Genomic DNA, 23,491 nt, shown 5'->3' with positions numbered 1-23,491 from the left:
AAAAATAAGTTTTTGAATGTTCTACATTCTTTTTTTTTGTGGGTAGAAACATGAAATTTAAGGTGTATATTTTGAATTTTTCTATTCTATCTTTCACGAATAGTTGTTATTCTATTTGTGTGTATACATTTTTCTCTCTTGTTTATATGTCTTTTGTCATTTCATTGAGTTTTGGTATGCGTGCGTGCTCTCGTGGTCACGAACAATGTCCCTCGTTCTTAAATGCACCCACCCACGGACCAACTTGCAAAAAGTAGACTACTTTGATTTTTCTCTCTTCTGGTGGGTGAGTTTCTTGAATTTGATTCGAGCTAAATTCTCTTGCTTGAAAAGACTATAGTACATTAAATTGTAGGTTTGACCAAAAAAGGAATAATCTAAATTGTAGAATTAGACCAGTAAATTAGTTTATATTGGAAACCACTCGTTGAAAATTTTAACCATGATATAACATTGGAGAGTTATGCCCCTAATTCTTTGGTGTACGTTTTGTTTTGTACATTTGATTTCTACTATTCACTTTTAGAACTTAGCTCCTGCAAATCCTATTTTAGTCACTCTTCCAACAAGTAATTTGTCTCATTATCCTTTTAAAAGAAGATTTCGAAAAAGTAATTTTGTCTCATTATCCTTTAGAAAGAAGATTTGACACAGTAATTTTTTTAGTTTGGTCGAAAAAGTAAGAATAGACAAAGCATAGGAATAGGATAGGAGCAAAAGCAGAGTAAAGAAAGCGAGAATAAAGGGATAAGATTAAGAGACTCTTTATTATTTGTGGAATAAAATTACGTCTAAATGAAGTCTATCCATTGTTTCCCTTTTTAGACTCGAAAGCTCGTATTAACTATTTACGGAAATAAATGATTTTCTTAAGAGCATAAGTGGCTAGAGAGAGTTATATGAAATATAGTTTGTGATTTTGAGCTTGACATAAGATATAGAAAAGATTGAGATTGATCTGAAGGAATCATTCAAAAGAGTTGTTAGTTAAGAAGTTTGAGCAACCTTTATAAAGACATCTTCAAGAGTTGTGTCTGCAAGTCCCCAAGCAACTACTGGAAACATTGTCTTCGCCTTCTCCAAAGCCTTAAACACCTCACCAATCTTCACCTCTTGCTTTGGCAGCTCAAACTTCTGAGTCCCCGCGGTTCGATATATCTTCTTTGCATTCGTAGAGATGTTATGCACTAATTGCTCTACTTCTTTCTCATGTTCCTCCGAGGTTGTCACAGTCAATACATAGGATCCTCCATATCGACTCTTCAACTGTCATTAATGTTTCAGTTAATATTGGCTCAAGTTCATACTGTTATACTCTGTTTCTAACGATTGAGTATAAGGTGTATTGTAGTTTTACCTCCTTTGGATTGCCAATGCATTGCAAACTACCATCGACGAAAATTCCTATACGGTCACACAAAATTTCAGCTTCTTCCATTGAATGTGCTGAAGCATAAGACCAAAGCTGAAGTTTTCTTGTGTATGAAAACATTATAAGGCAGAACAAAAAGGAGATAAGATGCTTAGAAGACTCTACTGGTGAGTATTATCGCCCCTTTTCGCTTAGCCCGTTTCACTACATCCCATAAGCTCTTCCTCGAGGCTGGATCTAGCCCGGTACTTGGCTCATCCATGTAAACAACCTTGACAAATTTCCTCAAATTAGGCTTATTACATATCATAGAACATAGATACCAAGAGATGTTTCAAGTTACTTTGGGGCTTCCTATAAGAGAAATAGCGACGCTGAGCCGTCTCTTCATCCCTCCACTGTATTTACTGACTTGTTTGTCACCAATCCCTCCATGGAAAAGGTTGACACTGCGAAGCGACTCTTCGACAGCCTAAAAACTCATCAGTTTTTGCATAAGCCATTCACAAACCGACCACGTTAAAAGTTAAAACAAACACTTACTTGTGTTAAGACAGAACCTTTGAGATTCTTGAGCCTTCCATAGAACAGTAGATGTTCCCTTCCACTCAACTTCTCCCACAGAAGACTGCAGAAATTTCAATGAAATGGAGTAATGGACTAAGAAACAAGGCAGCCTTAAAGTAAAGAAAGAAACAGAGATTGTTATATTTATAGATTACTCATGTTGTGGACAGACTCCAATTGTTGTATATATCCGGTCCATATCGGTTAGTATGTCAAGACCTTGGACAAATGCTGTGCCAGACGATGGTTTGATGATTCCTGTCATCTACACAGAACATTAGAATGTCAAAGAGGTTGACTAGAAGATTGAGGATTGACTCATTAGACAAAAGATCAATAGGTATGATATTGTTTATACGGACCATGTTGATGAAAGAGGTTTTGCCTGCTCCATTAGGACCAAGCATGCCAAAGCATTCTCCTTGAGGTAAAGCAAGAGATAATCCTCTAACCGCGAGCTTCTGAGGATTACCGTCCTTACCCGAGTACACCTTCTTGAGATTATTGCATAAAACCGCAGAGTCTCTAGTTGATTTAAGTAGACACTGCTCTACTTTCTCCCTCTGACACCAAAAAAGATGCATGCAAATCTTACTTAGCCTTGTCAATAATGAAACTTATCTTCATATTGTATTTTTCATTACCTCTCGACACACATCTGGCTTTTCCATCTCTACAACAACTTTGGATATTTTGTTGTCAGAGAAGTGTTGTTTCTTCTTGGAAGTGCTTTGTAGGAGGAAGAACAATGGATGTTTCCTGGAGTAAATGATTTGATCAATGTAATATGCTAAACCAAGCAGTAACAGCCACTCAATGAGCATGATACAGGTCACTTCTTTCATTCCATTACCAAAATCTCTCCATTTCATTCCATCAATCCCGCGGTAATCACCCGCAAACGCAGATTGTGATAACTCATATAGCCCGCGGTATAAAGAAAATCCAGGGTATAACTCCATTGCTATTATCCATCCTCCTAGAGAAAAATCACATGAATCATAATAAATCTAGCAAAACTTTTGATTCGGTTTTAAGAACTTACTTGGGAAGAGAGGATCTTCCAAGAAGAATTGGAAAAGAAAGATTCCTAGAAGCCCGGTTCCAAAGACATATATGTATGCTATAACTGAAACTCTCAAATGAAAATGTAACAACTGTGACTATCATTTTAACAAATCTTGAACCAAAGCCGTGATGGTACAGTACCTGTAGCAGTTTTAACATCTGAAAACATTGCAGATGCTAAAAAGGCGACTGATATTTGAAGATTTATGCATATGAAGAAGAACACAAGTTGGATACTATAGTCATTAAGCCTAAAGAAGTTTAACCCTGTAGAAAAAGTAAAAGCATCAAGAACTGAGAAAGAACATAAAAATACATTAGCAAGGTTTTGCTATTATTACCGATGAGTGAACCGAATATCGCAAAGCACAACATGTAGAGAATCGATATCAAGAGAAAATAAGTGTATGAAACTATCCAGTAAGGAACATCTCCAAGTCCATGCATTTTCATCATGATTCTTAACCTCTGTTGTTTCTCATACACCAGTGTTGTTAAGATCACCTATAATATGATCCAGAGGAAAACTACGTTTAAAGCCGACATGAGGAATGTTTTTAAAATCTTTCAGTTAGATAATCTAAAGACTTACAGGAAATAACAACAGAATGACCCATGTGAAGAAGAGCGGGCCGATTAGAGAGGCGATGTCTAAGCTCAGTTTAGTCTCTGGTTTAGGCATTTCCTTGACATACTCAAAGAGTATCTTTGTCTCAGAACCTTTTAGGAACTCAAGATATGCATTAGATGCCTGAAAAATTACAGAAACAAAAAAAAAAAAATGAACTCAAGATTGTGTACTAAATAATAAAATCTATGTTTAAGTAAAAGGGTTAAGCACAAAATGCACCAGATTAACTAAGCGAGGGACTCGTATCAGAGCCATCGGTCGAACCACTGTATCGTTCTTGTAGGTGGAGTTGTACCAAACACTAACATTGAGATTGTTCCCATTTGTGTTCTGAAAATCAAAAGCTATAGAAGAGAAAGTTAAGACACACAACTTTATTTTAAAGAAGTGAGATGAGATGAGATGATGTTGAGAGACCTCCAGCAAACTCATTGATCTTCTTGTCTGGATTTCCTTTTCGGTAACCCTTGAAAAGCTCGTTGTTCACATCCGAAGAACTATTCCGCCACAAATTTAAGCCTTGGACACAGTTTACCTCTAGACAAAAGAAAGAAATCCTCTGTTTTTAAAAGAAAACATTCAACATTTTGATATTGTAAATTGGAATTTGTTTTTGTTAGACCTTTAGGGAAAGCAAGAGGTGATTGGTGAATTAAGATTGAGAAAGAAGAGTTTGGTGAGCATTCATGTTGGATGTTGTAGATGGGAAGATCTGAGATGAAAGCGGAGTCCATATGATTGGTGTATGCAGGGAAAGATGATGAGCCCTGCATATATATATTAGAAATCAGAGACTGAGAAACACACAAAAACATATTCATGATGTAACATTGTTTCATGAAACTTACCAAGACATAATAGGCTAAATCTCCATCAAATCCAGATGAATTGCTATACATATTTCCCATTAGAACTAGCAAAAGAAAAAATTTGTTGACCATAGAAAAAGAGTTACATATAAAAATTTCACATCTCAAAGGAGTAGATTGATAGGGTTTATATACTATTTCCGAGCGACTGATTATTCCCGGTGAAGAGAAAAGTTGCAGGGGAAGTATGGCTCGGGTATGGGATCGCGGCTCGGTATTCAGGAGCCGGGATCTGAAGTAGTGGAGTCCATTGTGGTGGATTAGGAATGGCACAAAAAGCTGCTTGCTCTGAAGTCGAATACCTTAAGCCGCAAGTTTTCTCGTTGCAGCCACATTGACCATGGACGTCGTTGAATTGAGTGTCGAAGAGCATTTGAATAACAAGGAGAAGTAAACAGAGAAAGAAAGGGATTGTGATGAGTCGTATGTTGCTCCATATGTTCCGTTTCTGCATCAAAGAACAAAAGGAAACAAAACCTCATTGTAAACTTTTTACTCTGTCTTAGCCGTTTTAGATATTAAAAGTGTATTGAAACCTGGAAAACTAAATTCTTCCTCAGTAAAGCGTCGGCTTGAGTCAAGAAACTTGCAGGACTAGAATCCGCCATCGCAGAGAATATGAGAAGGTTTGATGGAGTTGAATAGTTTTTAAGAAGTCTCTAAATGTTGTTTTTTAGATGTGCACACTAAAAATAACAAGAATTAAGAGATAACAGTTTAACTATACACGTTACTGAAGTGGCATACAGGTATTGGACAATAGCACTGTGATTTTTTGTATGATATTTCGTGTAGGTCAAGTAATAGTATTCATTTGCATCACTCACCTAAGAAATGAACTCTCTACCAAAACCTACACAAATATGAATATAATAAGATAGATATGGTTTTTTATTTTCATTATTACGACAATGTCGAAAATATGGGTTTATTGCTACCAACCAACTTTAATAGCCGATACATGAACTCCGAAACAGAGTAGAACAAATGGTTATGACATTGAAAAACATCTCCTAGTGTTGAAGTGTCGCCTCTTTGCTTCAGGAGCGCTAGTAATTGTTTCAAGTATAATCTCATTGAAAAATCAGGAACTTGTAACATATTTCCAGTAATATACATGAAATCTTATAAACACTAATTTCGTATCATGTGGTAGCAATTTGACATAATAAGCAAATATTGACATTGGACAAAATATGGACGTATGAATCTAAGAAGATCAAGAGAAGACATTAAAGGCCTGACCGTTTCTCACAACCTTGATGAAGACATCTTCAAGAGTTGTGTCGGCGAGTCCCCAAGCGAAAACGGTAAAGTTGCTCTTCGCCTTCTCCACAGCCTGGAACACCTCTGAGATCCGAACCTCTTCTTTTGGAAGCTCAAACTTCTGAGTCCCTGCGATGTGATATATCTTCTTGGCGTTTGGGGAGACATCTTTAATTAGCTTCTCCACGTTTTGCTCGTGTTCTGAAGATGTTGTCATCGTAAACACATAAGATCCACCGTACCTTCCCTTCAGCTCTTTTGGGTTGCCAATGCATTGCAAGCCTCCGTCCACAAAAATACCCAATCGGTCACATAGAAATTCTGCTTCTTCCATTGAGTGGGTTGTGAGGATTATCGCGGTGTTTTGTTTTGCACGCTTGATGACAGTCCATAGGTTCTTTCTCGAAGCTGGATCAAGTCCTGTACTTGGCTCATCCATATAAACCACCTTCAAAGGAAATGAGGACGAGTCTGGTAAGCTTGAAAGAGCTTATCCCTTTTGGTTTACTATTTTTAAAGGCTTAGTGTTGTACCTTAGGATTCCCGATAAGTGAAATGGCTACGCTCAGCCGTCTTTTCATACCTCCGCTATATTTCCCAGCAGGCTTGTCCGCAACTCCTCCATGGAAAAGGTTGACACTCTTAAGAGACTCTTCCACAGCCTGATGCAGATAAGTAACGATGAGAAATAGATTGAGCAATGGAAGTAATATAGAAGGTGAGCGAGATTGATAACATACTTGGTTGAGATCAGCGCCTTTGAGATTCTTAAGTCTCCCATAAAACAGCAGATGTTCCCTTCCTGTCAGTGTTTCCCATAGCAAACTGGTATACGACAGACAATAAGAGAATGATTAAACAACTATATCATCTATAGTGAAGAACAAAATGAAATGAATTTCAAGAATTTAATTACTCATGCTGCGGGCATACGCCCATGCTGGTGTACACTCTGTCCATATCATTGCATATATCCAAACCTTGAACAAGTGCTGTCCCAGATGTCGGTTTCAGGAGCCCAGTCATCTGACAAAGAAAACAAAGGACATATTACTAAGGCTGACGCACAATTCGTTTGGGCATACACTAGATAGAGTTTCTCGATCAGCAATGATATTGGAAGCTAAGGTCTAATGTGCACAAAATATTTTGTCCATTTGACTGACCATATTGATGAAGGAAGTCTTTCCAGCACCATTGGGACCTAACATGCCGAAGCATTCTCCTGAAGGCACTGCAAGAGATAACCCACGAACTGCCAATTTAGGCGGGTTCCCATCTCTACCAGGATACACCTTCTTCAGGTTGTCACATACAATCGCATGGCTTGTGCTCGACTCAAGCATCAACCGCTCGACTTTTTTACTCTGATTGGAACATTTTTTGTTATCAGAACCAGTATATATTATGAAAAACATGAAATATATTGTAAAGTCTTTGGACATACCTCGTGAGTAACATCTGGTTTTTCCATATCAACTGAGACTTTGGAGCCTTGCCTCTGCAAACTAGGTCTTCTCAAAGAAGGAGATTTCTTGAAAGGGTTTTGCAAGAAGAACAACGGGTTTCTTCCGGATGAAGATATCTTATCGATATAGTATGCTGCAATGAGTGCAAGAAACCATTCAACGACAATGATGTAAAAAACATCATCCATTGCACTATCACCAAAATCTTTCCACTTCATCCCATCTTCCCCTCTCAAGTTTCCCCGGAAAGCAAATTGCGCCAACTCATACAGGCCACGGTATAAGGAGAAGCCAGGATATAACTCCATGACAATAATCCAGCCTCCTGGAAAATTATAATTCATTTGCAATCGTGGTCAGTTGTGAAAACACATAACAGAGTGTATTAAATATCTTTCTTGAAGTTAATTAATCATAATAACTTACTAGGGAATGATGAATCTTCAATCAGAAAGTTGAGTAGAAACAAACCCAAAAGTCCAGATCCAAACACGTATATGTAAGAAGCAACTATGATTAAGACATATAGAGAAAAGCTCATTAGTTCCTTTAAACCCCAGTAGCATGTTCTTGATTAAATTCAAGAAGCACGATGTTCTTAGTACCTGTTGATGTCTTGACTTTTGAAAATACTGAAGAAACTAGAAAGGCAAGGGCGATTTGCAGATTTAAATAGAGAAAATAGAATACGAACTGGATGCTGTAGGAATTAAGCCGAAAGAACTTCAGTCCTGCAGGGAACCAACAACATTAAAGACTCATATTGACAAAAAAACATAATGTATTGTAAGAAATGTATTAACCGAAAGGCTTCAATTACCTATTGCTGACCCGAATATCATCAGGCATATAACGTATAACACGGATATGGTAAGGAAATAGGCGTAGGAAATCATCCAATAAGGACCATCTCCTAGGCCATGCATTTTCATTATAATTCTTAGATGTTGCTGTTTCTCATACACTAATGACGACAAGATCACCTGCATACAAATGGCTCTAGATATGAATTTCGTATCTTACGCTTGGAGAAAGCAGAATTCTTGTTGTTTCCAAGATTTATCCATGAGGGTGAGTATTATTGAAGGCAAACTTACAGGGAACAGAAGAAGAATAACCCAGGTGAAGAAAAGGGGGCCAATTAGAGACGCAATGTCCAGACGAAGACTTGTTTCTGGTTTAGGCATTTCTTTGACATATTCAAACAACATCCTTGTCCCCGGTCCTTGTAGAAATTGAAGGTAAGCATTTGACACCTGCAGTTTGGTAAAGTGTAAGCATCGGTTCAATAAAGAAAGTGGTGCTACATGGTAAAGAGCAAAGTGAGAATACAATGATGAAGGATGTCTTGAGTAAATTGTTGTTTTCTTACCAAATTGACTGAGCGGGGAACACGGATCAACTTTATAAGTCTATTTCCTGCATCGTCCTTGTACGTTGAATTATACCAGATGTGCACATTAAAATTGTTCCTATCAGTGTTCAAGAGATCATATGCTAAACCAACAACAAAATCAGACATGAAGAGTCAGAAATCTCATGAGCTTATTAAAGATTATTATAGATAACCCAACTGAGAAGTTGACGAACCTGCAGCGATCTCATTTATCTTTCCCTCGGGGTTTCCTTTCTTATAACCCTTGAAAATCTTATCATTGACCTCTTTGGAGGTATTTGTCCAAAGATTTGATCCTTGAACACATCTCAACTCTGGTTTTGTCACAAACATTAAGTTAATCAACTACAACGATGTTTCCATGAAAGATAACTATGAGTGAGGACAATATATTGCAGAAAGATATATCATGTTCAACAAGATCGGGATACGAAAACAGAGAAAGCAACCAGATTTCATTAAGCTAACACTGATATAAGCATATATAACATCTAGTATCCCTCTTAAACTTTTTTAGTTGACATCTTAAACATCAATGGGATTAAAAACTCAATACCTTTCTCAAACTTGAGAGGTGGTTGTTCGAATGAGAACGGAAACGTAGCATTTAGAATGCACCGAGGTTGGATATTGTAGATGGAAAGATTTGAGGCAATCCCTGGATCAAGATAATTGGTGAAATCTGCCTCAACTGTTGTACCCTGAAACATGAGGTCAAGAAAGCTAAGAAACACATTTCATAATGGAAACAAACAGAAACCAACCAAAAAAACTTACCAAAACATTGTTGGCTAAAGTACGCAAAATCTCAGAGGCGTTCGCCGACACAGAACTAGTGAACAGATTCTCAGATACAGCTAAAGAAAACATGAAGATAAGTTCCAGTGTAGGTACACAAGAACAGAAACATAAAAAAGAAGGAAAAGAGACATACTTGTTCCAAGGGAACGGTTATTTCCAGTAAAGAGTATAGTAACAGGACAAGATCCTGTTCTTCTGCAAGAATCATCACGAAGACCTCTAACATCGCGACTCTCAGGACGCGGGATTTGTAACAAAGGAGGCCATAGTGGAGGACGAGGGATAGAACAAAAGAAGGCTTGATCCGGTTTAGAATGTTCTAAACCGCAAAGCTCTCTTTGGCATTTTCCAGCTCTATTTCTTTCGATGCATTCACAACCACAACGATTATCAGCAGAGTTGTTAACTTGTGTATCGAACAGGATTTGTATAATCACTAGAAGTATACAGAGGTAGAATGGGATCATGATTAGCCGTATATTGCTCCATAGATTCCGTTTCTACACCAACACACAATTTACACAAAGACATAATTAGAACAGAATCTACTCAATAAATCAGCCACTAATTTTGTTGTGGAAACTGATCTATTAAACGAAAATCCCAGAACAGAATCTTACTCACATTAAACGAAAATTTGTATGTGTATAATTGGATTGCGTAGAGGAAAAGAAAACGGAAAAAGTACCTGATAGGTTAAGTTTTTCCTAAGCAAGGCATTGGCTCTCGTTGAGAAACTGGCAGGACCAGGATCCGCCATTGATGAAGGTAACAACCTTCGCTTTTCTCTGTGTATTAGATTCTGTTTTTTAGGGTTAGTAAAAATTGAATCCTAATGGAAACCCAATTTTTGAACTTAGAAGGAACAAATCGAGTCACCGCCTTTTGGTTTATAGCAGGCGGAGGAAAGAAGAACAGAGATCAGATACGGAATGTGAAATTACAGTAATACCCTTGTGCACACGCTTTAATTTCTCGTTAAGTATACCTTTAATTAGTTATTTTTCTCGAATATATTAGTATTGTTTTTTTGGGGTTATTCTTTTGGTCAAATAACAAAAAGGTAATTTTACGAAATCGAGAAAGTGACAATGGAGAATATTTTCAATGTAAATTTGGTAGGAAGCTGCGAAGGAGAGTGATGCCACGACCAATAGATTCTTCGACTAGTGGAAGAGGTGAGTTTCAATTATTTGTTTACTGTATATTTGTATTTGTATAAAGATGATTCATACGTCATCTCAGACGTAATCACGTGTGAACATAATCGATTAAACTAGTCTATTTTAATGTCTCACGTAAAAGTGTCGGGTAATTTGGTTGACTATGATAATTTTTTGACCATTTTAAAAAGATTTGTTCAAATCTAAACATTTTTTTCCAATGTGGCAGTTACTTGGACAAGAAGCAAAAATGTTATGATGTCCTAAGAAAAATTCTTATTTCAGTTTATATTTTTACTAGCAGTCTTATTTCAGTTTTCAAACATAAAAAGTCTTTGCACACAATAAAAAACACAAAAGTCTTTGATTTAATAAGTAGCAGTTTTAAATACTTTATACTCTATGGTCCATTACAGGGAAAATAAATTTACTTTGGTTTGATTTCAGTTTGAATGTGTTCATGATAATGTCATCTTTAAATTTATTTTTTGAAAAATTCCTGGTCTAAAGTTAATTAGGAATCCTCCATAAATTTTTAGTGAAATTTGTGATTTTCATAGACATCAAGACAATTTCTTATTTCGGAGAAGAACCAATTGATATAATTAAGATTTAATTGGTAAAAAATTTGGTTTAACAGTTTTGATTTATACTCCCTCTGTTCCTTTTTTTATATTGTTTAGAAAAACACATATATTAAGAAAACATATTAAATTTTGATTATAAATGTATTATTTTTAGTGTTTTACAATTTTTTATAACTCTAAACCAATGATAACTAACTATTTTTCTTGAAAATTACAATTCACCAATATTAACCAATAAATATTGCATGGAAAACTTAAAAAATTAATTTCTTAAAAACAAATTTTTTTTCTAAACAATCAAACAAAAAGGAACAACAGAGTATTTTGTAGTCTTTTTTAAAAATTGTCTTTCTTTTTAGAAATGTTGTCTCCGGCAGCTAACATAGTTTTCAGTGATATTTTCTTTTTTCGATGGCATATGAAATTTTACCAATGTTTAAGTAAAATTCAATGAAAAAAAGACCTAATTACTATCTTTTAATATAGATACTATTTTCGAAATTCTAAATTTTAAATCGTAAACCCTATATGAATTAAATGGTAAGATATACATTTAGGATCTGAATGGTAGATGAAATAAAATTTCATATTCAGTGGTTTATCCACAATTAAATATAGCCACGTTTAAATAAAAAAATTGTGGTTACATGCATCATCCACAAACAAACTAATACAAGACCTCAGACTAATTCGCAAACTTGCAGGCGAAGAGCCAACAATGTACATGAATCAAACCTCTGCATTATCAATTTATCAAACATGAACAAGCAAAATATTGACGTGGAACAGACATAACTAATAATCTTAAAAGTATTCAAAAGAAGACATTAGTTAAAGGCCGGTTTTAGCAACCTTGATGAAAACATCTTCAAGAGTTGTGTCCGCAAATCCCCAAGCAAATACAGTGAAATTGCGTTTCGCATTCTCCACGGCCTGAAAGACTTCTGAAATTCGAACCTCCTCCTTTGGGAACTCAAACTTCTGAGTCCCTGCGATGTGATATATCTTTCTTGCATTTGAGGAAACTTCTTGAACCAATGTCTCCACATCTTTTTCATGTTCTGGTGATGTTGTAATCGTTAACACATAGGATCCACCATACCTGCCCTTCAGCTCTTTTGGGTTCCCTATGCATTGTAACCTTCCATCAACAAAAATTCCCAATCGGTCACAGAGAAACTCTGCTTCTTCCATTGAATGAGTCGTTAGGATTATCGCTGCGTGTTTTTTTGCGCGTTTGATGACTGTCCATAGGTTTATTCTTGAAGCAGGATCAAGTCCTGTGCTTGGCTCATCCATATAAACAACCTTTTATTTAATATAAAAACCAAAAATAATTGTTAAAGCTTGAAAAACTTTAGCTCTCTAAATCACATTCAAATAAGGGCTTCAATAAGTTTTTTGTTAGGAGATGAGTAAGATACAATTTTGTACCTTAGGACTCCCGATAAGTGAAATGGCTACGCTAAGCCGCCTTTTCATTCCTCCGCTATATTTCCCGGCAGGTATATCAGCAACTCCTCCATGAAATAGGTTCACACTCTTTAGTGATTCTTCTACGGCCTAATATTTAACCATGAATTGACGTTTAAGACTCTTGCACTAATATAAGATAGAAGTAAGATTGATAATGATAACATACTTGGTTGAGATCATGGCCTTTGAGATTCTTAAGTCTTCCATAAAAGAGAAGATGTTCTTTCCCTGTCAGTGTTTCCCAGAGCAAGCTGGTCAATGACGAACAATAAGACTATAAGAGAACAATAAAATAACTATATGATTGTTAGGAAACACGTAAACTTAATAATGATCTTCATTCAACAACAACAAATATGTTACAAGAATTTAATTTGTTACTCGTGCTGTGGGCAAACACCCATGCTAATGTAGACTTTGTCCATATCCTTGCATATGTCCAAACCTTGAACAAAAGCTGACCCTGATGATGGTTTCACGAGTCCAGTCATCTAGCCAAAAAAAAAATGAATGCTTAATTTGTTACTTATGAGTATGCTAGACAAAATTTTAATAAAAAAAAACTAAGCACAAAAGATTTGTATATATGTCCCTTTGTGTACTAACCATGTTGATGAACGAGGTCTTTCCGGCGCCATTCGGCCCTAACATGCCGAAACATTCTCCTGACGGCACAGCGAGAGATAAGCCACAAACTGCCAATTTAGGTGGGTTCCCATCTCTGCCTTGATACACCTTCTTCAAGTTGTCACATACAATCCCATGATTTTTGCTCCGCTCAAATATCAACTGCTTGACCGTTTCTTTCTGATTTGAACAAAATTTATTTATCAAAACAACTCGAAAAACGCAAAGAACATGGAATGGGTGGTGAGTTCTTCTTCAATACCTCCTGAATGACATCAAGTTTCTCCATTTCTACGGAAACATCAGATCTCTCTTTTTGAAAGCTAAGCATTTGTGGAGTAGGAGATAACTTGAAAGGGTTTTTCAAGAATGCAAAAGTGTCTTTTGACGATGAAGAAACTCGGTCTATATAGTATGTTGCAACGAGTGCGACAACCCACTCAACGATAATGATGGTGAAAACTTCATCCATTGCACTACCTCTGAAATCTTTCCACTTCATCCCATCCCTCCCATTCAAGTTTCTTTGGAAAGCATATTGGGAGAATTCATACAACCCGCGGTATAATGAGAAGCCGGGATACAATTCCATGACAAAAATCCAACGTCCTGGTAAAAAGTAAAAGATTATATATAGTAGCATTGTGGTCTGTTTTGAGAATATGTTATCTTCAAGTTGTTATTGATAGCTTACTAGGAAACGATAAACTTTCTATCAGAAACTGGAAGAGGAATGCGCCCAAGAGCCCAGATCCAAACACGTATATGTAAGCAACAACTACAATTTGGGAATAAAACAGAAAGTGTTTCTTTTTAACACCAACATGTTCTTGACCAAATTTGAAAAATGTGACTTCATTTAGTACGTACCTGATGCTGTCACAGCCTTTGAAAATGCTGAGGAAACTAGAAAGGCTATGGATATTTGCAGATTTATATAAAGAAAATAGAACATAAACTGGATGGTGTAGTCATTGAACCGGAAGAACTTCAGTCCTGTAACAAACTATATAGCTTTGTAACTTGTTCTATATATACATAAGAAAATAATAACATAAGATACGGCAATGATTACCTATTGCTGATCCAAATATCATCAAGCATACAATGTATAAAGTAGATATGGCTAGAAAATATGCGTAGGAAATCATCCAATATGGAGCATCTCCTAGGCCATGCATTTTCATTATAATTCTTAGACGCTGCTGCTTCTCATAGACCAATGAGGTCAAAATCACCTACATATAAAAATGGGTGTAACTATTGAAAAGGCCTATTAATCAAGGATTAGGTCCATACACTCTTCGAGTTCGCAGACCATTGCAGGGTAAATTAGTTCCCATGATAGGGTTTTAATCATATAATGACCAAACGGCTTCCAAGTTTTAGGAATCATCGTATACTTGTAAGAGAATGAAGTAGTCCACACTCCACATTAAAGGAACTTACAGGGAACAGAAGAAGAATAACCCAAGTGAAGAAAATGGGGCCAATGAGAGACGCCATGTCCATGCGAAGCCTAGTTTCTTGTTTAGGCATTTCTTTAACAAAGTCGAATAATATCTTTGTCCCTGGGCCTCGCAAAAACTGAAGATAAGCATTCGAAACCTGCATTTATGTTGCCGAGTCTAAGAATGGGTTTGATCAAAAGACCATTCCTAGGTATAGAGTGACGACCAATGTTATTTATCTTAGTGTTGGTTCCTTAACGATTTCAATATAATATAGAATCCTAACATACAACACTTATTAGTTTCTTACCATATTGACTGAGCGAGGAACTCTGACATACTTTACACGCCAATCTTGTAAATCTCCCTTGTATGTCGTGTAATACCAGATGGTCACATTGAATTTGTTCCTATCGGTGTTCAAGAGATCATATGCTGATAAAACAAGAGAAATAGTCAGAAGTTGCATATGTAAAACACAGAGACAAAGGATAAGTGAAGTAGGGGATAACCTGCAGCAACCTCATTGATGATCTCTTCATGGTTTTCTTTTCGAAAGCCCTTAAAGATCTCATCGTTAACCTCTAAGGAGTTGTTTCTCCAAAGATTCAATCCTTGAACGCATCTCACCTCTGGTTTTGACACATTAACCATTAAATCAATCAGCTCCAAGAATTTTGTTTCTTACAAAATTACATTAAAACTTATATTAATAAGGGTTTTAATTTTTTTATTTTTGGAAAATTAGGAAGTTTTAGACCAAATCCCGTAATCTCCTAGACCCGAAAACACAACATGTAATATTAGTTTCGTCTCAAGCGTCACTCGAATCGTCAGACCTCTAAGCTTCGCCTAACTAGTTGAAATAACGACACTTGGTTAGGGTTCATATATATACACCATTGTGGGTTTAGTGTTCAGTTTATGGTTTCTAGGGTTTCACACATAATTTTGTGAACTTAATACCTTTATGAAACTCGAGAGGTGGTTGTCGGAATGACAATGACAAAATAGTGGCTGGGGTGCACTGGGGTTGGATGTTGAAAATGGGAAGATCTGAGTAAATCCCTGGATCACGATAATTGGTATAGTCTGTCTCTGATGTTGTGCTCTGCAAATACATATATATTCATGAGATAAGTCCCGAGAGACATAGAGACTTTGATAATAATGGAAACAATCAGAGTTCAAACAGAGAAGGACTTGCCAAGACATTATAGGCGAGATTACGCAAGAAAAGGTCAGAAGAGGAGTTGACTGTGAAAGAAGTACTAAGCAGATTCTCAGATAAAGCTAACAATAGTGAAGATTAGTTAGGAAGGCAACAAGAATTTATTCTATAGTCATAGATATATATATCCAAAAAAACATGGAAATTAAAGAGGGAAAGTATGTATACTTGTTCCAAGGGATTGGTTATTTCCAGTAACAAGTATGGTTACTGGACAAGATCCGGTTCGTTGGCACGAGTCACGATTAACAGAAGGAGGAATATGTAACAAAGGAAGCAACGGTGGAGGGTTAGGGAAAGCACAAAAGACGGCTTGGTTTTGAGATGAATATTGTAAACCACAACTTTTTATTTCGCATTTGCCATCTCCATTTTTGTCGTCGTCGGCGCATCGACAACCACATTGATTATCAACAGAGTTGTTAACCAGTGAATCGAACACAGCTTGAATGCATACTAGAACCACACAGAGGTACAAGGGGATCACGATCAGCCTTACGTTGCTCCATATGTTCCGTTTCTACAACAATGGTAACAAGATATAATTACATTTTTTCCACGTATATATAGATAACACATGTATATTATTTGGCCAAACCTGATAAGTTAAGTTTTTCTTGAACAATGCATTGGCCTGCGTCAAGAAACTGGCGGCAACAGGTTTCGCCATTGATGAGTCCTGATTTGACTCTATGAGTTTACAATTCGATCTATATGCATGCCACGTTTTTATTTCCACTTGTGAATTATAAATGCTTTGAAATTAATTACTTTGCATTTTAACGAACAAGGGACTTCAATTATAATATGTATAATAAGTTGCCATGGAAAGGAGTAATCCCACGACGGGACGACCAACAAAATTCTTATGTGTGGCGGGTGAGTTGTTGTTTCTTACATAAAATAACTTAGAATGTTATTTCCTACTAGATTTTGCGGAAACGTGGTCTCGTACGTATCACGCAACGTGATGATATGTATATATCTTACGAGTCTAAATTAAGTATATTAATTGTCGGATAATTTCGTTGACTATAGGGCATGTTCGTTATATCAATGTTGATCTCTAACTCTAAACGTTATGAGTCCAAACTTACATTGCTGTGAAAAAATACTCACAAGTCTTACATAAATCCTCCACAAACAAACAAGTTATACAAACATATAATGAGTGGACTAGTCCATGCCAAGAAACTATTAGGTTAAGATTATTCTGAACATGGCATTGGCCCGTGTCAAGAAACTTGCGGTAACATGGTTCGGCATTGATGATAAGCTTTGGCAACCGTGATTTGTCCTTTTCTTCTCTATTATCTTTCCTTTTGTTTTAGATTTAGTGCCATTGAGTCCTGATGAATTCACAGTAAGATCCATGCATTAAGGCATTAACTATCTTCTGTTACTTATAATGTCAACTAACGAAGAACTTCAATAAGATTTATGGGGACACATGATCAAGTCAAGGAGTGATCCCTGCAGTCAAATTCTATAATGTGGTGGTTGAGGCCATTAACTATGTGTGCAGAATGAGTTTTTTTTTTTTTTTTTTTTTTTTCTTTTAGAATTTATAAAGTTTAGTAAAAAATGGGGACACATGATCAAGTAGGGTAAAACTATAAATATGTCACGAATCTATTATACATATTGTCGGGTAATTTCATTGACTTATCGTTAGAATCACGTCCATCTCTAACGTTAAGTGATAAAAGTAAAACATTATTGTGATTGAGAAATACTTATATCTTCCTTGTTTAAATCACGTCATATTTTATGTAAATTCATCACTTTGCGTCAAAATAAACAAATCAGGAGTTTTCGCCGTCACTGAGGGATCATGTTTTACCATCAATCTGCTATACTGTTTTTCAGCTTCAAAACTGTGTAATTTTGTTTGCACTAATAATTCAAAAAGAAGAAAAACATTTTCTTTACTCTTATGCATGGGCATCATCTCTATTTTAATGTATCAACATCATCATTCATTTTCTTTACTCTTATGCATTTGCAACATTATCGTAATTCATGAGTTCGAACAATCAAATATTGACGTTGAACAGCTACAAAAACTGATAATCTAAAGAAGATTCAAGAGAAGACATTAGAGGCCTGAGCAGTTCTAGCAACCTTAATGAAAACGTCTTCAAGAGTTGTGTCTGCAAGTCCCCAAGCAAACACCCTAAAATTGTCCTTTGCCTTCTCCACCGCCTGAAACACTTCCGAGATCCGAACTTCCTCTTTTGGTATCTCAAATTTTTGTGTCCCTGCGATGTGATATATTTTCTTGGCGTTTGGAGAAACATCTTGAACCAACATCTCCACATCCTTTTCATGTTCCGATGGTGTTGTCATAGTTAAAACATAAGATCCACCATACCTTGCCTTTAGCTCTTTTGGATTCCCTACGCATTGTAACCTTCCGTCTACAAAAATGCCTAATCGGTCACATAGAAACTCTGCTTCTTCCATTGAGTGAGTCGTGAGGATTATCGCAGTGTGGTTTTTTGCACGTTTGATGGCTGTCCATAAGCTCCTTCTTGAAGCCGGATCAAGTCCTGTGCTTGGCTCATCCATATAAACCACCTTTTAAAAACACATAAACCAAATATAAAATTGGATTTGTTAAAAGGCTCTCTGAATACCAAGATATTAGTAGTAAGAGAAAATGGTGTACCTTAGGACTCCCAATAAGTGAAATTGCTACGCTTAGTCTCCTTTTCATGCCTCCACTATATTTCCCAGCAGGTTTATCAGCAACTCCACCACGAAATAGGTTCACACTCTTAAGAGATTCTTCTACGGCCTAATAACCATGAATAAACATTTTGATGCTTTTGGAGTGATATAGGAAACAATTAGTAAGATTGATAACATATATACTTGGTCGAGATCAGAGCCTTTGAGATTCTTTAGTCTCCCATAAAAGAGCAAATGTTCCCTTCCTGTCAGCGTTTCCCAGAGCAAGCTAGTATATATAGTACATACAATAAGAGAATGATGAACAACTATATCTATATACAAGAACCATACTAAAATGTTTTCAAGAATAAAATCAATTACTCATGCTGTGGACAAACACCAATGCTGGTGTATACAATGTCCATGTCCTTGCATATATCCAAACCATGAACAAAGGCTGCCCCAGACGTTGGTTTCATAAGCCCAGTCATCTGAAGAAAAATACAATATATCAACTTTGTTAGGATTATCTCACATTGGAAGTGAGATGAGCCCTAATGATATATTTGTAATATGGACTAATCCACACATTTCTAATTATTATTCAGTTTGTGTTTAGACCATATTGATGAAGGAGGTTTTTCCGGCACCATTGGGCCCTAACATGCCAAAGCATTCTCCTGAAGGCACTGCAAGAGATAATCCGCGAACTGCCATTTTTTGTGGGTTCCCATCCCTACATGGATACACCTTCTTCAGATTGTCACATACAATCGCATGGCCTGTGCTCGTCTCAAGCATTAACTGCTCAACTTTGACTCTCTGATTGAAACAAATCTCTTAAGCAAAATAGCTACATAAACGAAAAACAATTGTGAAACGTTTTGCAATACCTCATGTGCAACATCTAATTTTTCCATTTCTATGGCAATAGCGGAGACTTGTCTTTGCAAGCCATATGGAGAAGGAGATTTCTTGAAAGGGTTTTGGTTTTTCAAGAAAAAGAAAGGGTCTATTCCCGATGAAGATATCTTATCAGTATAGTAAGCTGCAATGAGTGCAACAAACCACTCGACGATAATGATGTAGAAAATTTCCTCCATTGCACTATCATTGAAATCCTTCCACTTCATTCCACCACTTCCATTCAAGTTTCTCTTAAATGCGTACTGTGAGAACTCATACAACCCACGATATAAAGAGAAGCCCGGATACAACTCCATGATATATATCCAACTCCCTAGGAAAATGTAAAGACGTTATTAGCAATATGGTTAGCTTTTGAGAATATGTCTCTTCAAGTTGTTCTTGATATCTTACTAGGAAATGATAAACCTTCCAACAGAAACTGGAAGAGAAACGCGCCCAAGAGCCCAGATCCAAACACATATAGGTAAGCAGCAACTACATTTGAGACATAAAACAAGGAGTATTTCTTTTAATTAACATCCTTTATCTTGAGATACATTTAGTTAACGTGTGACTTAAGTTAGTACCTGATGCTGTCTCAATCTTTGAAAATGCTGAGGAAACTAGAAAGGCGATGGAGATTTGTAGATTTATGCAGAGAAAATAGAAAATGAACTGGATGCTGTAGTCATTAAACCGGAAGAACTTCAGTCCTACAAGGAGAAATAGCTCTGAAACTTGTTCTATAAGAAAAAAATATAACATAAGTAAGATATGTCAATGATTCAAGTACCTATTGCTGACCCAAATATCATCAAGCATATAATGTATACTATGGATATGGCGAGAAAATAGGCATAGGTTATCATCCAATAAGGACCATCTCCTAGGCCATGCATTTTCATTATAATTCTTAAATGCTGCTGCTTCTCATACACCAATGAGGTTAACATCACCTGCATAGAAAATACCTCTAACTACTGAAATCCCATGCATGTTGTAGGATCTTGATCATACTAGGAAAAACTTCTACCAATATATACTTGTAAAAGCCTGAATCAGTCTAGTGAAAACAAACTTACCGGGAACAGAAGGAGAATAACCCATGTGAAGAAAATAGGGCCAATGAGAGACGCCATTTCCAGTCGGAGCCTAGTTTCTTGTTTTGGCATTTCTTTCACAAAATCGAATAACATCTTTGTCCCTGAGCCTTGCAAAAACTCAAGATAAGCATTCGAAACCTGCATATTTTTTCAAGAGTTTTATGATCAAGAGACCAGTCTTAACTAGGTATAAAACAATTGAGAATGTCTTGAATGACTTAGTTTCTCACCAAATTTACTGAGCGCGGAACTCGGACATACTTTACACGCCTATCTCGTAAATCTCCCTTGTATGTAGAGTTGTACCAAATGGTCACATTGAAGTTGTTTATATCGGTATCCATGAGATCATATGCTAAAGAACCACACACAATAAACTAATAGTAGTTAGAAGTTGCATTGTAAACACAGAGAAAAATGATAATTGATAAGAGAAGTGGAGTAACCTGCAGCGACCTCGTTGATGATCTCCTCGAGATTTCCTTGTCGATATCCCTTGAAGATCTCATTGCTAATCTCTATGGAGTTGTTTCGCCAGAGATTCAATCCTTCAACGCATCGCACCTCTGCTTTGACACATTAGCCATTAAGGTAATCAGCTACAAGAATGTTTTCTCAGAAGCTAGCTTTGAGTGAGGCGCAAGAAATATTCTTTTTAACAAATGAAGTGTGAACATGTAATGCAGTCAGATTACATTTGAACTGCTCAAGTAAAAATCTACATATCATATGTTTACTTTAGTATATTTAAGATACTAGATTTTTTTTTTTGTTAACTAAAATACTAGATGTTTGTCATGCGCCATCAATATAGCTAATAATAAAATTTGTTGTGATTAAAAACTTCTATTTTTAACTTGTTAAACCAATAAAGTTTTTTCCGCAAAATTAATAAAAAAATTTATCGTAACAATATTGTTAGCAGACTGTTTTATTTAGCCTATTTTATTTTGTATACAATTTGGTATTTAGAAAATCATATATATAATTTTCTGTGAAAAATGTAAGTAATGTATTACCTTCTAAAAATTCCTAGAATCGTTGTGAACTTAATACCTTTATGAAACTCGAGAGGTGATTGTCGGAAGGGGAATGAGAATGTTGTAGTGTCTGGAGTGCACCGAGGTTGGACGTTGAAGATGGGAAGATCTGAGAGAATCCCTGGATCAAGATAATTGGTGTAGTCTGCCTTTGATGTAGTACCCTGAATACATATTTATTCATGATCAGTCCTGAGAGATAAAGACTTAAATGATAATGGAAACAATTAGATATTGGATACTTGCCAAGACATTATAGGCTAGATTACGCAAGAAAAGATCAGAGGAGTTCATCGCGAAAGATGTACTGAGAAGATTCCGAGATATAGCTAAAAAATAGTGAAGATTAGTTCAATCGAGAGAAAACAACAATAATGGACATTGTGCATATTATTGATCACCGACATGAGTGGTCAATTTTAGAGTAAATAATGGAGGAATACGTTGGAGATGGTCTTAGCTAAATATACTCAGCTTACGTCCTCTCATTAGTAATATTACTCTTTCCTATGTTCCAAGAAGTTCAAAATTTAAGGTCGGCGGTCCATTGGCTTGCCTTACACCAAATTCAAATTGTGTAACAATGTGTATGTAAATAAATTAGAATAAAAGAGGCATACTTGTTCCAAGGGAATGGTTATTTCCAGTAAGAAGTATAGTGACAGGACAAGATCCAGTTTGTCTGCACGAGTCACGGTCACGATCAGAAGAACGAGTTTCAGGACGCGGAATATGTAACAACGGGAGCAATGGTGGAGGGTTGGGGAAAGCACAAAAGAAGGCTTGGTTTTGAGACGAATATTGTAAACCGCAACTCTTTTGTCCGCATTTACCATCTCCATTTTTGTCGATGCATCGACAACCACATCGATTATCAGCAGAGTTATTAACTTGTGTATCGAACAAGACTTGAATGCCAACTAGCAGTACGCAGAGGTAGAAAGGGATCACGATGAGCCGAACGTTGCTCCATATGTTCCGTTTCTAAACCAATTATGGATATTTAGTATCAAGATATAATTACATTTTAAACCAAAAAAAAAAAGAAGATATAATTACATTTTACAATGGATTTTGTATCAAGTAATTATTTGCACCATTATTCTTAAAATATAACACATGAATTGTTTGGCCAAACCTGATATGTTAAGTTCTTTCTAAACAAGGAATTAGCCTGCGTAAAGAAACCCGCGGGAACATGATTCCCCATTGATGAAGCTTAATCTTGTAATCTTGATTTTGTTTGTTTTTCTGTGTTATCTTTCCTTTTGTTTTGGGTCCTGATGAATTCACAATAAGATCCATATGACACGCTTTTATTTCCACTAGTGTGCATTTTTTAAAGTTGTGTCCATGAATTATGGTATTAATGATTTGTTACTTGTAATTTCAACCAACGAAATCTTCAATTAAGTGTGTCGACAAAGAAAAATAATTCCAAGTAGTTTTACAAGAAAGTTTCCAAGTAAATGAATGATCCCACGACCTATAAATTCTTCAACCTATGTGGAGAATGAGCTGTTTATTTTACAAAGAATAATTTATAATGTTAATTATTACTGTAAGATTACGGGGAGACGTGAATTTTTTATGGGAAAATATGTTCTCGTATCTGTACGTAATCACGTTACATAATGATGATAAAATAATGAAGATCTTACGATCTAAAGAATTTAGTTGACTATAGGGCCTTTTCGTTAGAACGACGTCGATCTCTATAACGTCAAGTGTCCAAAGTTAAACAATGCTGTGAGATATACGCTTACCGTATATTGTTTAATTATATATT

At 36.2% G+C, this 23,491-nt stretch overlaps 4 protein-coding genes across 10 annotated transcripts; all 4 read right to left on the bottom strand.

Annotated features, from left to right (window-relative positions):
* Window positions 1-756: 756 nt before the first annotated feature.
* On the bottom strand, window positions 757-5,169 carry ABCA8 (ABC2 homolog 7). 3 transcript variants are annotated; one of them, NM_114647.4, is made up of 18 exons: window positions 5,044-5,169; window positions 4,643-4,955; window positions 4,487-4,551; window positions 4,261-4,405; window positions 4,056-4,175; window positions 3,858-3,982; window positions 3,600-3,758; window positions 3,349-3,511; window positions 3,149-3,274; window positions 2,985-3,068; window positions 2,584-2,918; window positions 2,302-2,502; window positions 2,095-2,204; window positions 1,916-2,000; window positions 1,716-1,844; window positions 1,538-1,643; window positions 1,358-1,446; window positions 788-1,266 (listed from the first exon to the last, which is right to left on the bottom strand). In NM_114647.4, exons 1-18 carry the CDS (start codon window positions 5,113-5,115, stop codon window positions 988-990), a joined length of 2,706 nt encoding a protein of 901 aa, NP_190363.3. In that variant the 5' UTR covers window positions 5,116-5,169; the 3' UTR covers window positions 788-987. The 3 variants fall into 3 exon arrangements, with proteins under 3 accessions (NP_001327141.1, NP_190363.3, NP_001327142.1); NM_001339338.1 differs by having other exon boundaries at window positions 757-1,266; window positions 1,358-1,643; NM_001339337.1 differs by having other exon boundaries at window positions 1,358-1,643; window positions 4,487-4,955.
* A 244-nt stretch (window positions 5,170-5,413) lies between these two features.
* On the bottom strand, window positions 5,414-10,359 carry ABCA7 (ABC2 homolog 6). Its single transcript, NM_114646.4, has 16 exons — window positions 10,128-10,359; window positions 9,573-9,939; window positions 9,416-9,495; window positions 9,195-9,339; window positions 8,833-8,952; window positions 8,615-8,739; window positions 8,340-8,498; window positions 8,063-8,225; window positions 7,848-7,973; window positions 7,669-7,752; window positions 7,221-7,567; window positions 6,940-7,140; window positions 6,690-6,799; window positions 6,514-6,598; window positions 6,307-6,435; window positions 5,414-6,221 (listed from the first exon to the last, which is right to left on the bottom strand). Exons 1-16 carry the CDS (start codon window positions 10,197-10,199, stop codon window positions 5,727-5,729), a joined length of 2,808 nt encoding a protein of 935 aa, NP_190362.2. The 5' UTR covers window positions 10,200-10,359; the 3' UTR covers window positions 5,414-5,726.
* Window positions 10,360-11,783: 1,424 nt separating this feature from the next.
* Window positions 11,784-16,727, bottom strand: ABCA6 (ABC2 homolog 5; the record flags this gene model as incomplete). Of its 3 annotated transcripts, NM_001339335.1 has the most annotated exons (16): window positions 11,784-12,497; window positions 12,624-12,752; window positions 12,832-12,916; window positions 13,047-13,156; window positions 13,272-13,472; window positions 13,555-13,901; window positions 13,987-14,070; window positions 14,163-14,288; window positions 14,368-14,530; window positions 14,742-14,900; window positions 15,054-15,178; window positions 15,256-15,375; window positions 15,710-15,854; window positions 15,951-16,036; window positions 16,143-16,494; window positions 16,573-16,727. In NM_001339335.1, 16 exons carry the CDS (start codon window positions 16,642-16,644, stop codon window positions 12,021-12,023), a joined length of 2,781 nt encoding a protein of 926 aa, NP_001327229.1. In that variant the 3' UTR covers window positions 11,784-12,020. The 3 variants fall into 3 exon arrangements, with proteins under 3 accessions (NP_001327229.1, NP_190361.2, NP_001327230.1); NM_114645.3 differs by lacking the exon at window positions 15,951-16,036 and having other exon boundaries at window positions 11,846-12,497; window positions 15,256-15,426; window positions 16,186-16,494; window positions 16,573-16,644; NM_001339336.1 differs by lacking the exons at window positions 11,784-12,497; window positions 12,624-12,752; window positions 12,832-12,916 and having other exon boundaries at window positions 12,951-13,156.
* Window positions 16,728-17,955: 1,228 nt separating this feature from the next.
* On the bottom strand, window positions 17,956-22,912 carry ABCA5 (ABC2 homolog 4; the record flags this gene model as incomplete). Of its 3 annotated transcripts, none has more annotated exons than NM_001339333.1 (16): window positions 17,956-18,554; window positions 18,646-18,774; window positions 18,852-18,936; window positions 19,032-19,141; window positions 19,272-19,454; window positions 19,544-19,890; window positions 19,986-20,054; window positions 20,147-20,302; window positions 20,440-20,515; window positions 20,642-20,800; window positions 20,893-21,017; window positions 21,109-21,228; window positions 21,719-21,866; window positions 21,949-22,031; window positions 22,323-22,686; window positions 22,841-22,912. In NM_001339333.1, the coding sequence occupies 16 exons, from the start codon at window positions 22,910-22,912 to the stop codon at window positions 18,060-18,062; spliced, it is 2,721 nt and encodes a 906-aa protein (NP_001326003.1). The 3 variants fall into 3 exon arrangements, with proteins under 3 accessions (NP_001326003.1, NP_001326002.1, NP_001319704.1); NM_001339334.1 differs by having other exon boundaries at window positions 18,060-18,554; window positions 19,272-19,472; window positions 19,971-20,054; window positions 20,147-20,272; window positions 20,353-20,515; NM_001339332.1 differs by lacking the exon at window positions 21,949-22,031 and having other exon boundaries at window positions 18,060-18,554; window positions 19,971-20,054; window positions 20,147-20,272; window positions 20,353-20,515; window positions 21,719-21,847.
* Window positions 22,913-23,491: the final 579 nt, after the last annotated feature.

Source organism: Arabidopsis thaliana, chromosome 3, assembly GCF_000001735.4.
Source record: "Arabidopsis thaliana chromosome 3, partial sequence".
NCBI lineage: Eukaryota > Viridiplantae > Streptophyta > Magnoliopsida > Brassicales > Brassicaceae > Arabidopsis > Arabidopsis thaliana.
Note: the sequence above shows the minus strand (reverse complement) of the source record. Positions and strands in the feature narration are given on the sequence as shown.

Excerpts from the sequence above, each read along its gene's own strand:
- ABCA8 (NM_114647.4), bottom strand. The coding sequence starts at position 5,115 with ATGGCGGATTCTAGTCCTGCAAGTTTCTTGACTCAAGCCGACGCTTTA. Across the intron at positions 4,176-4,260 it reads ACCTCTTGCTTTCCCTAAAG|AGGTAAACTGTGTCCAAGGC; the intron begins GTCTAACAAAAA and ends TCTTTTGTCTAG. Across the intron at positions 3,983-4,055 it reads GATCAATGAGTTTGCTGGAG|CTTTTGATTTTCAGAACACA; the intron begins GTCTCTCAACAT and ends TCTCTTCTATAG.
- ABCA7 (NM_114646.4), bottom strand. The coding sequence starts at position 10,199 with ATGGCGGATCCTGGTCCTGCCAGTTTCTCAACGAGAGCCAATGCCTTG. Across the intron at positions 9,940-10,127 it reads GGAAAAACTTAACCTATCAG|AAACGGAATCTATGGAGCAA; the intron begins GTACTTTTTCCG and ends GTGTTGGTGTAG. Across the intron at positions 8,953-9,194 it reads ACCTCTCAAGTTTGAGAAAG|AGTTGAGATGTGTTCAAGGA; the intron begins GTATTGAGTTTT and ends TGACAAAACCAG.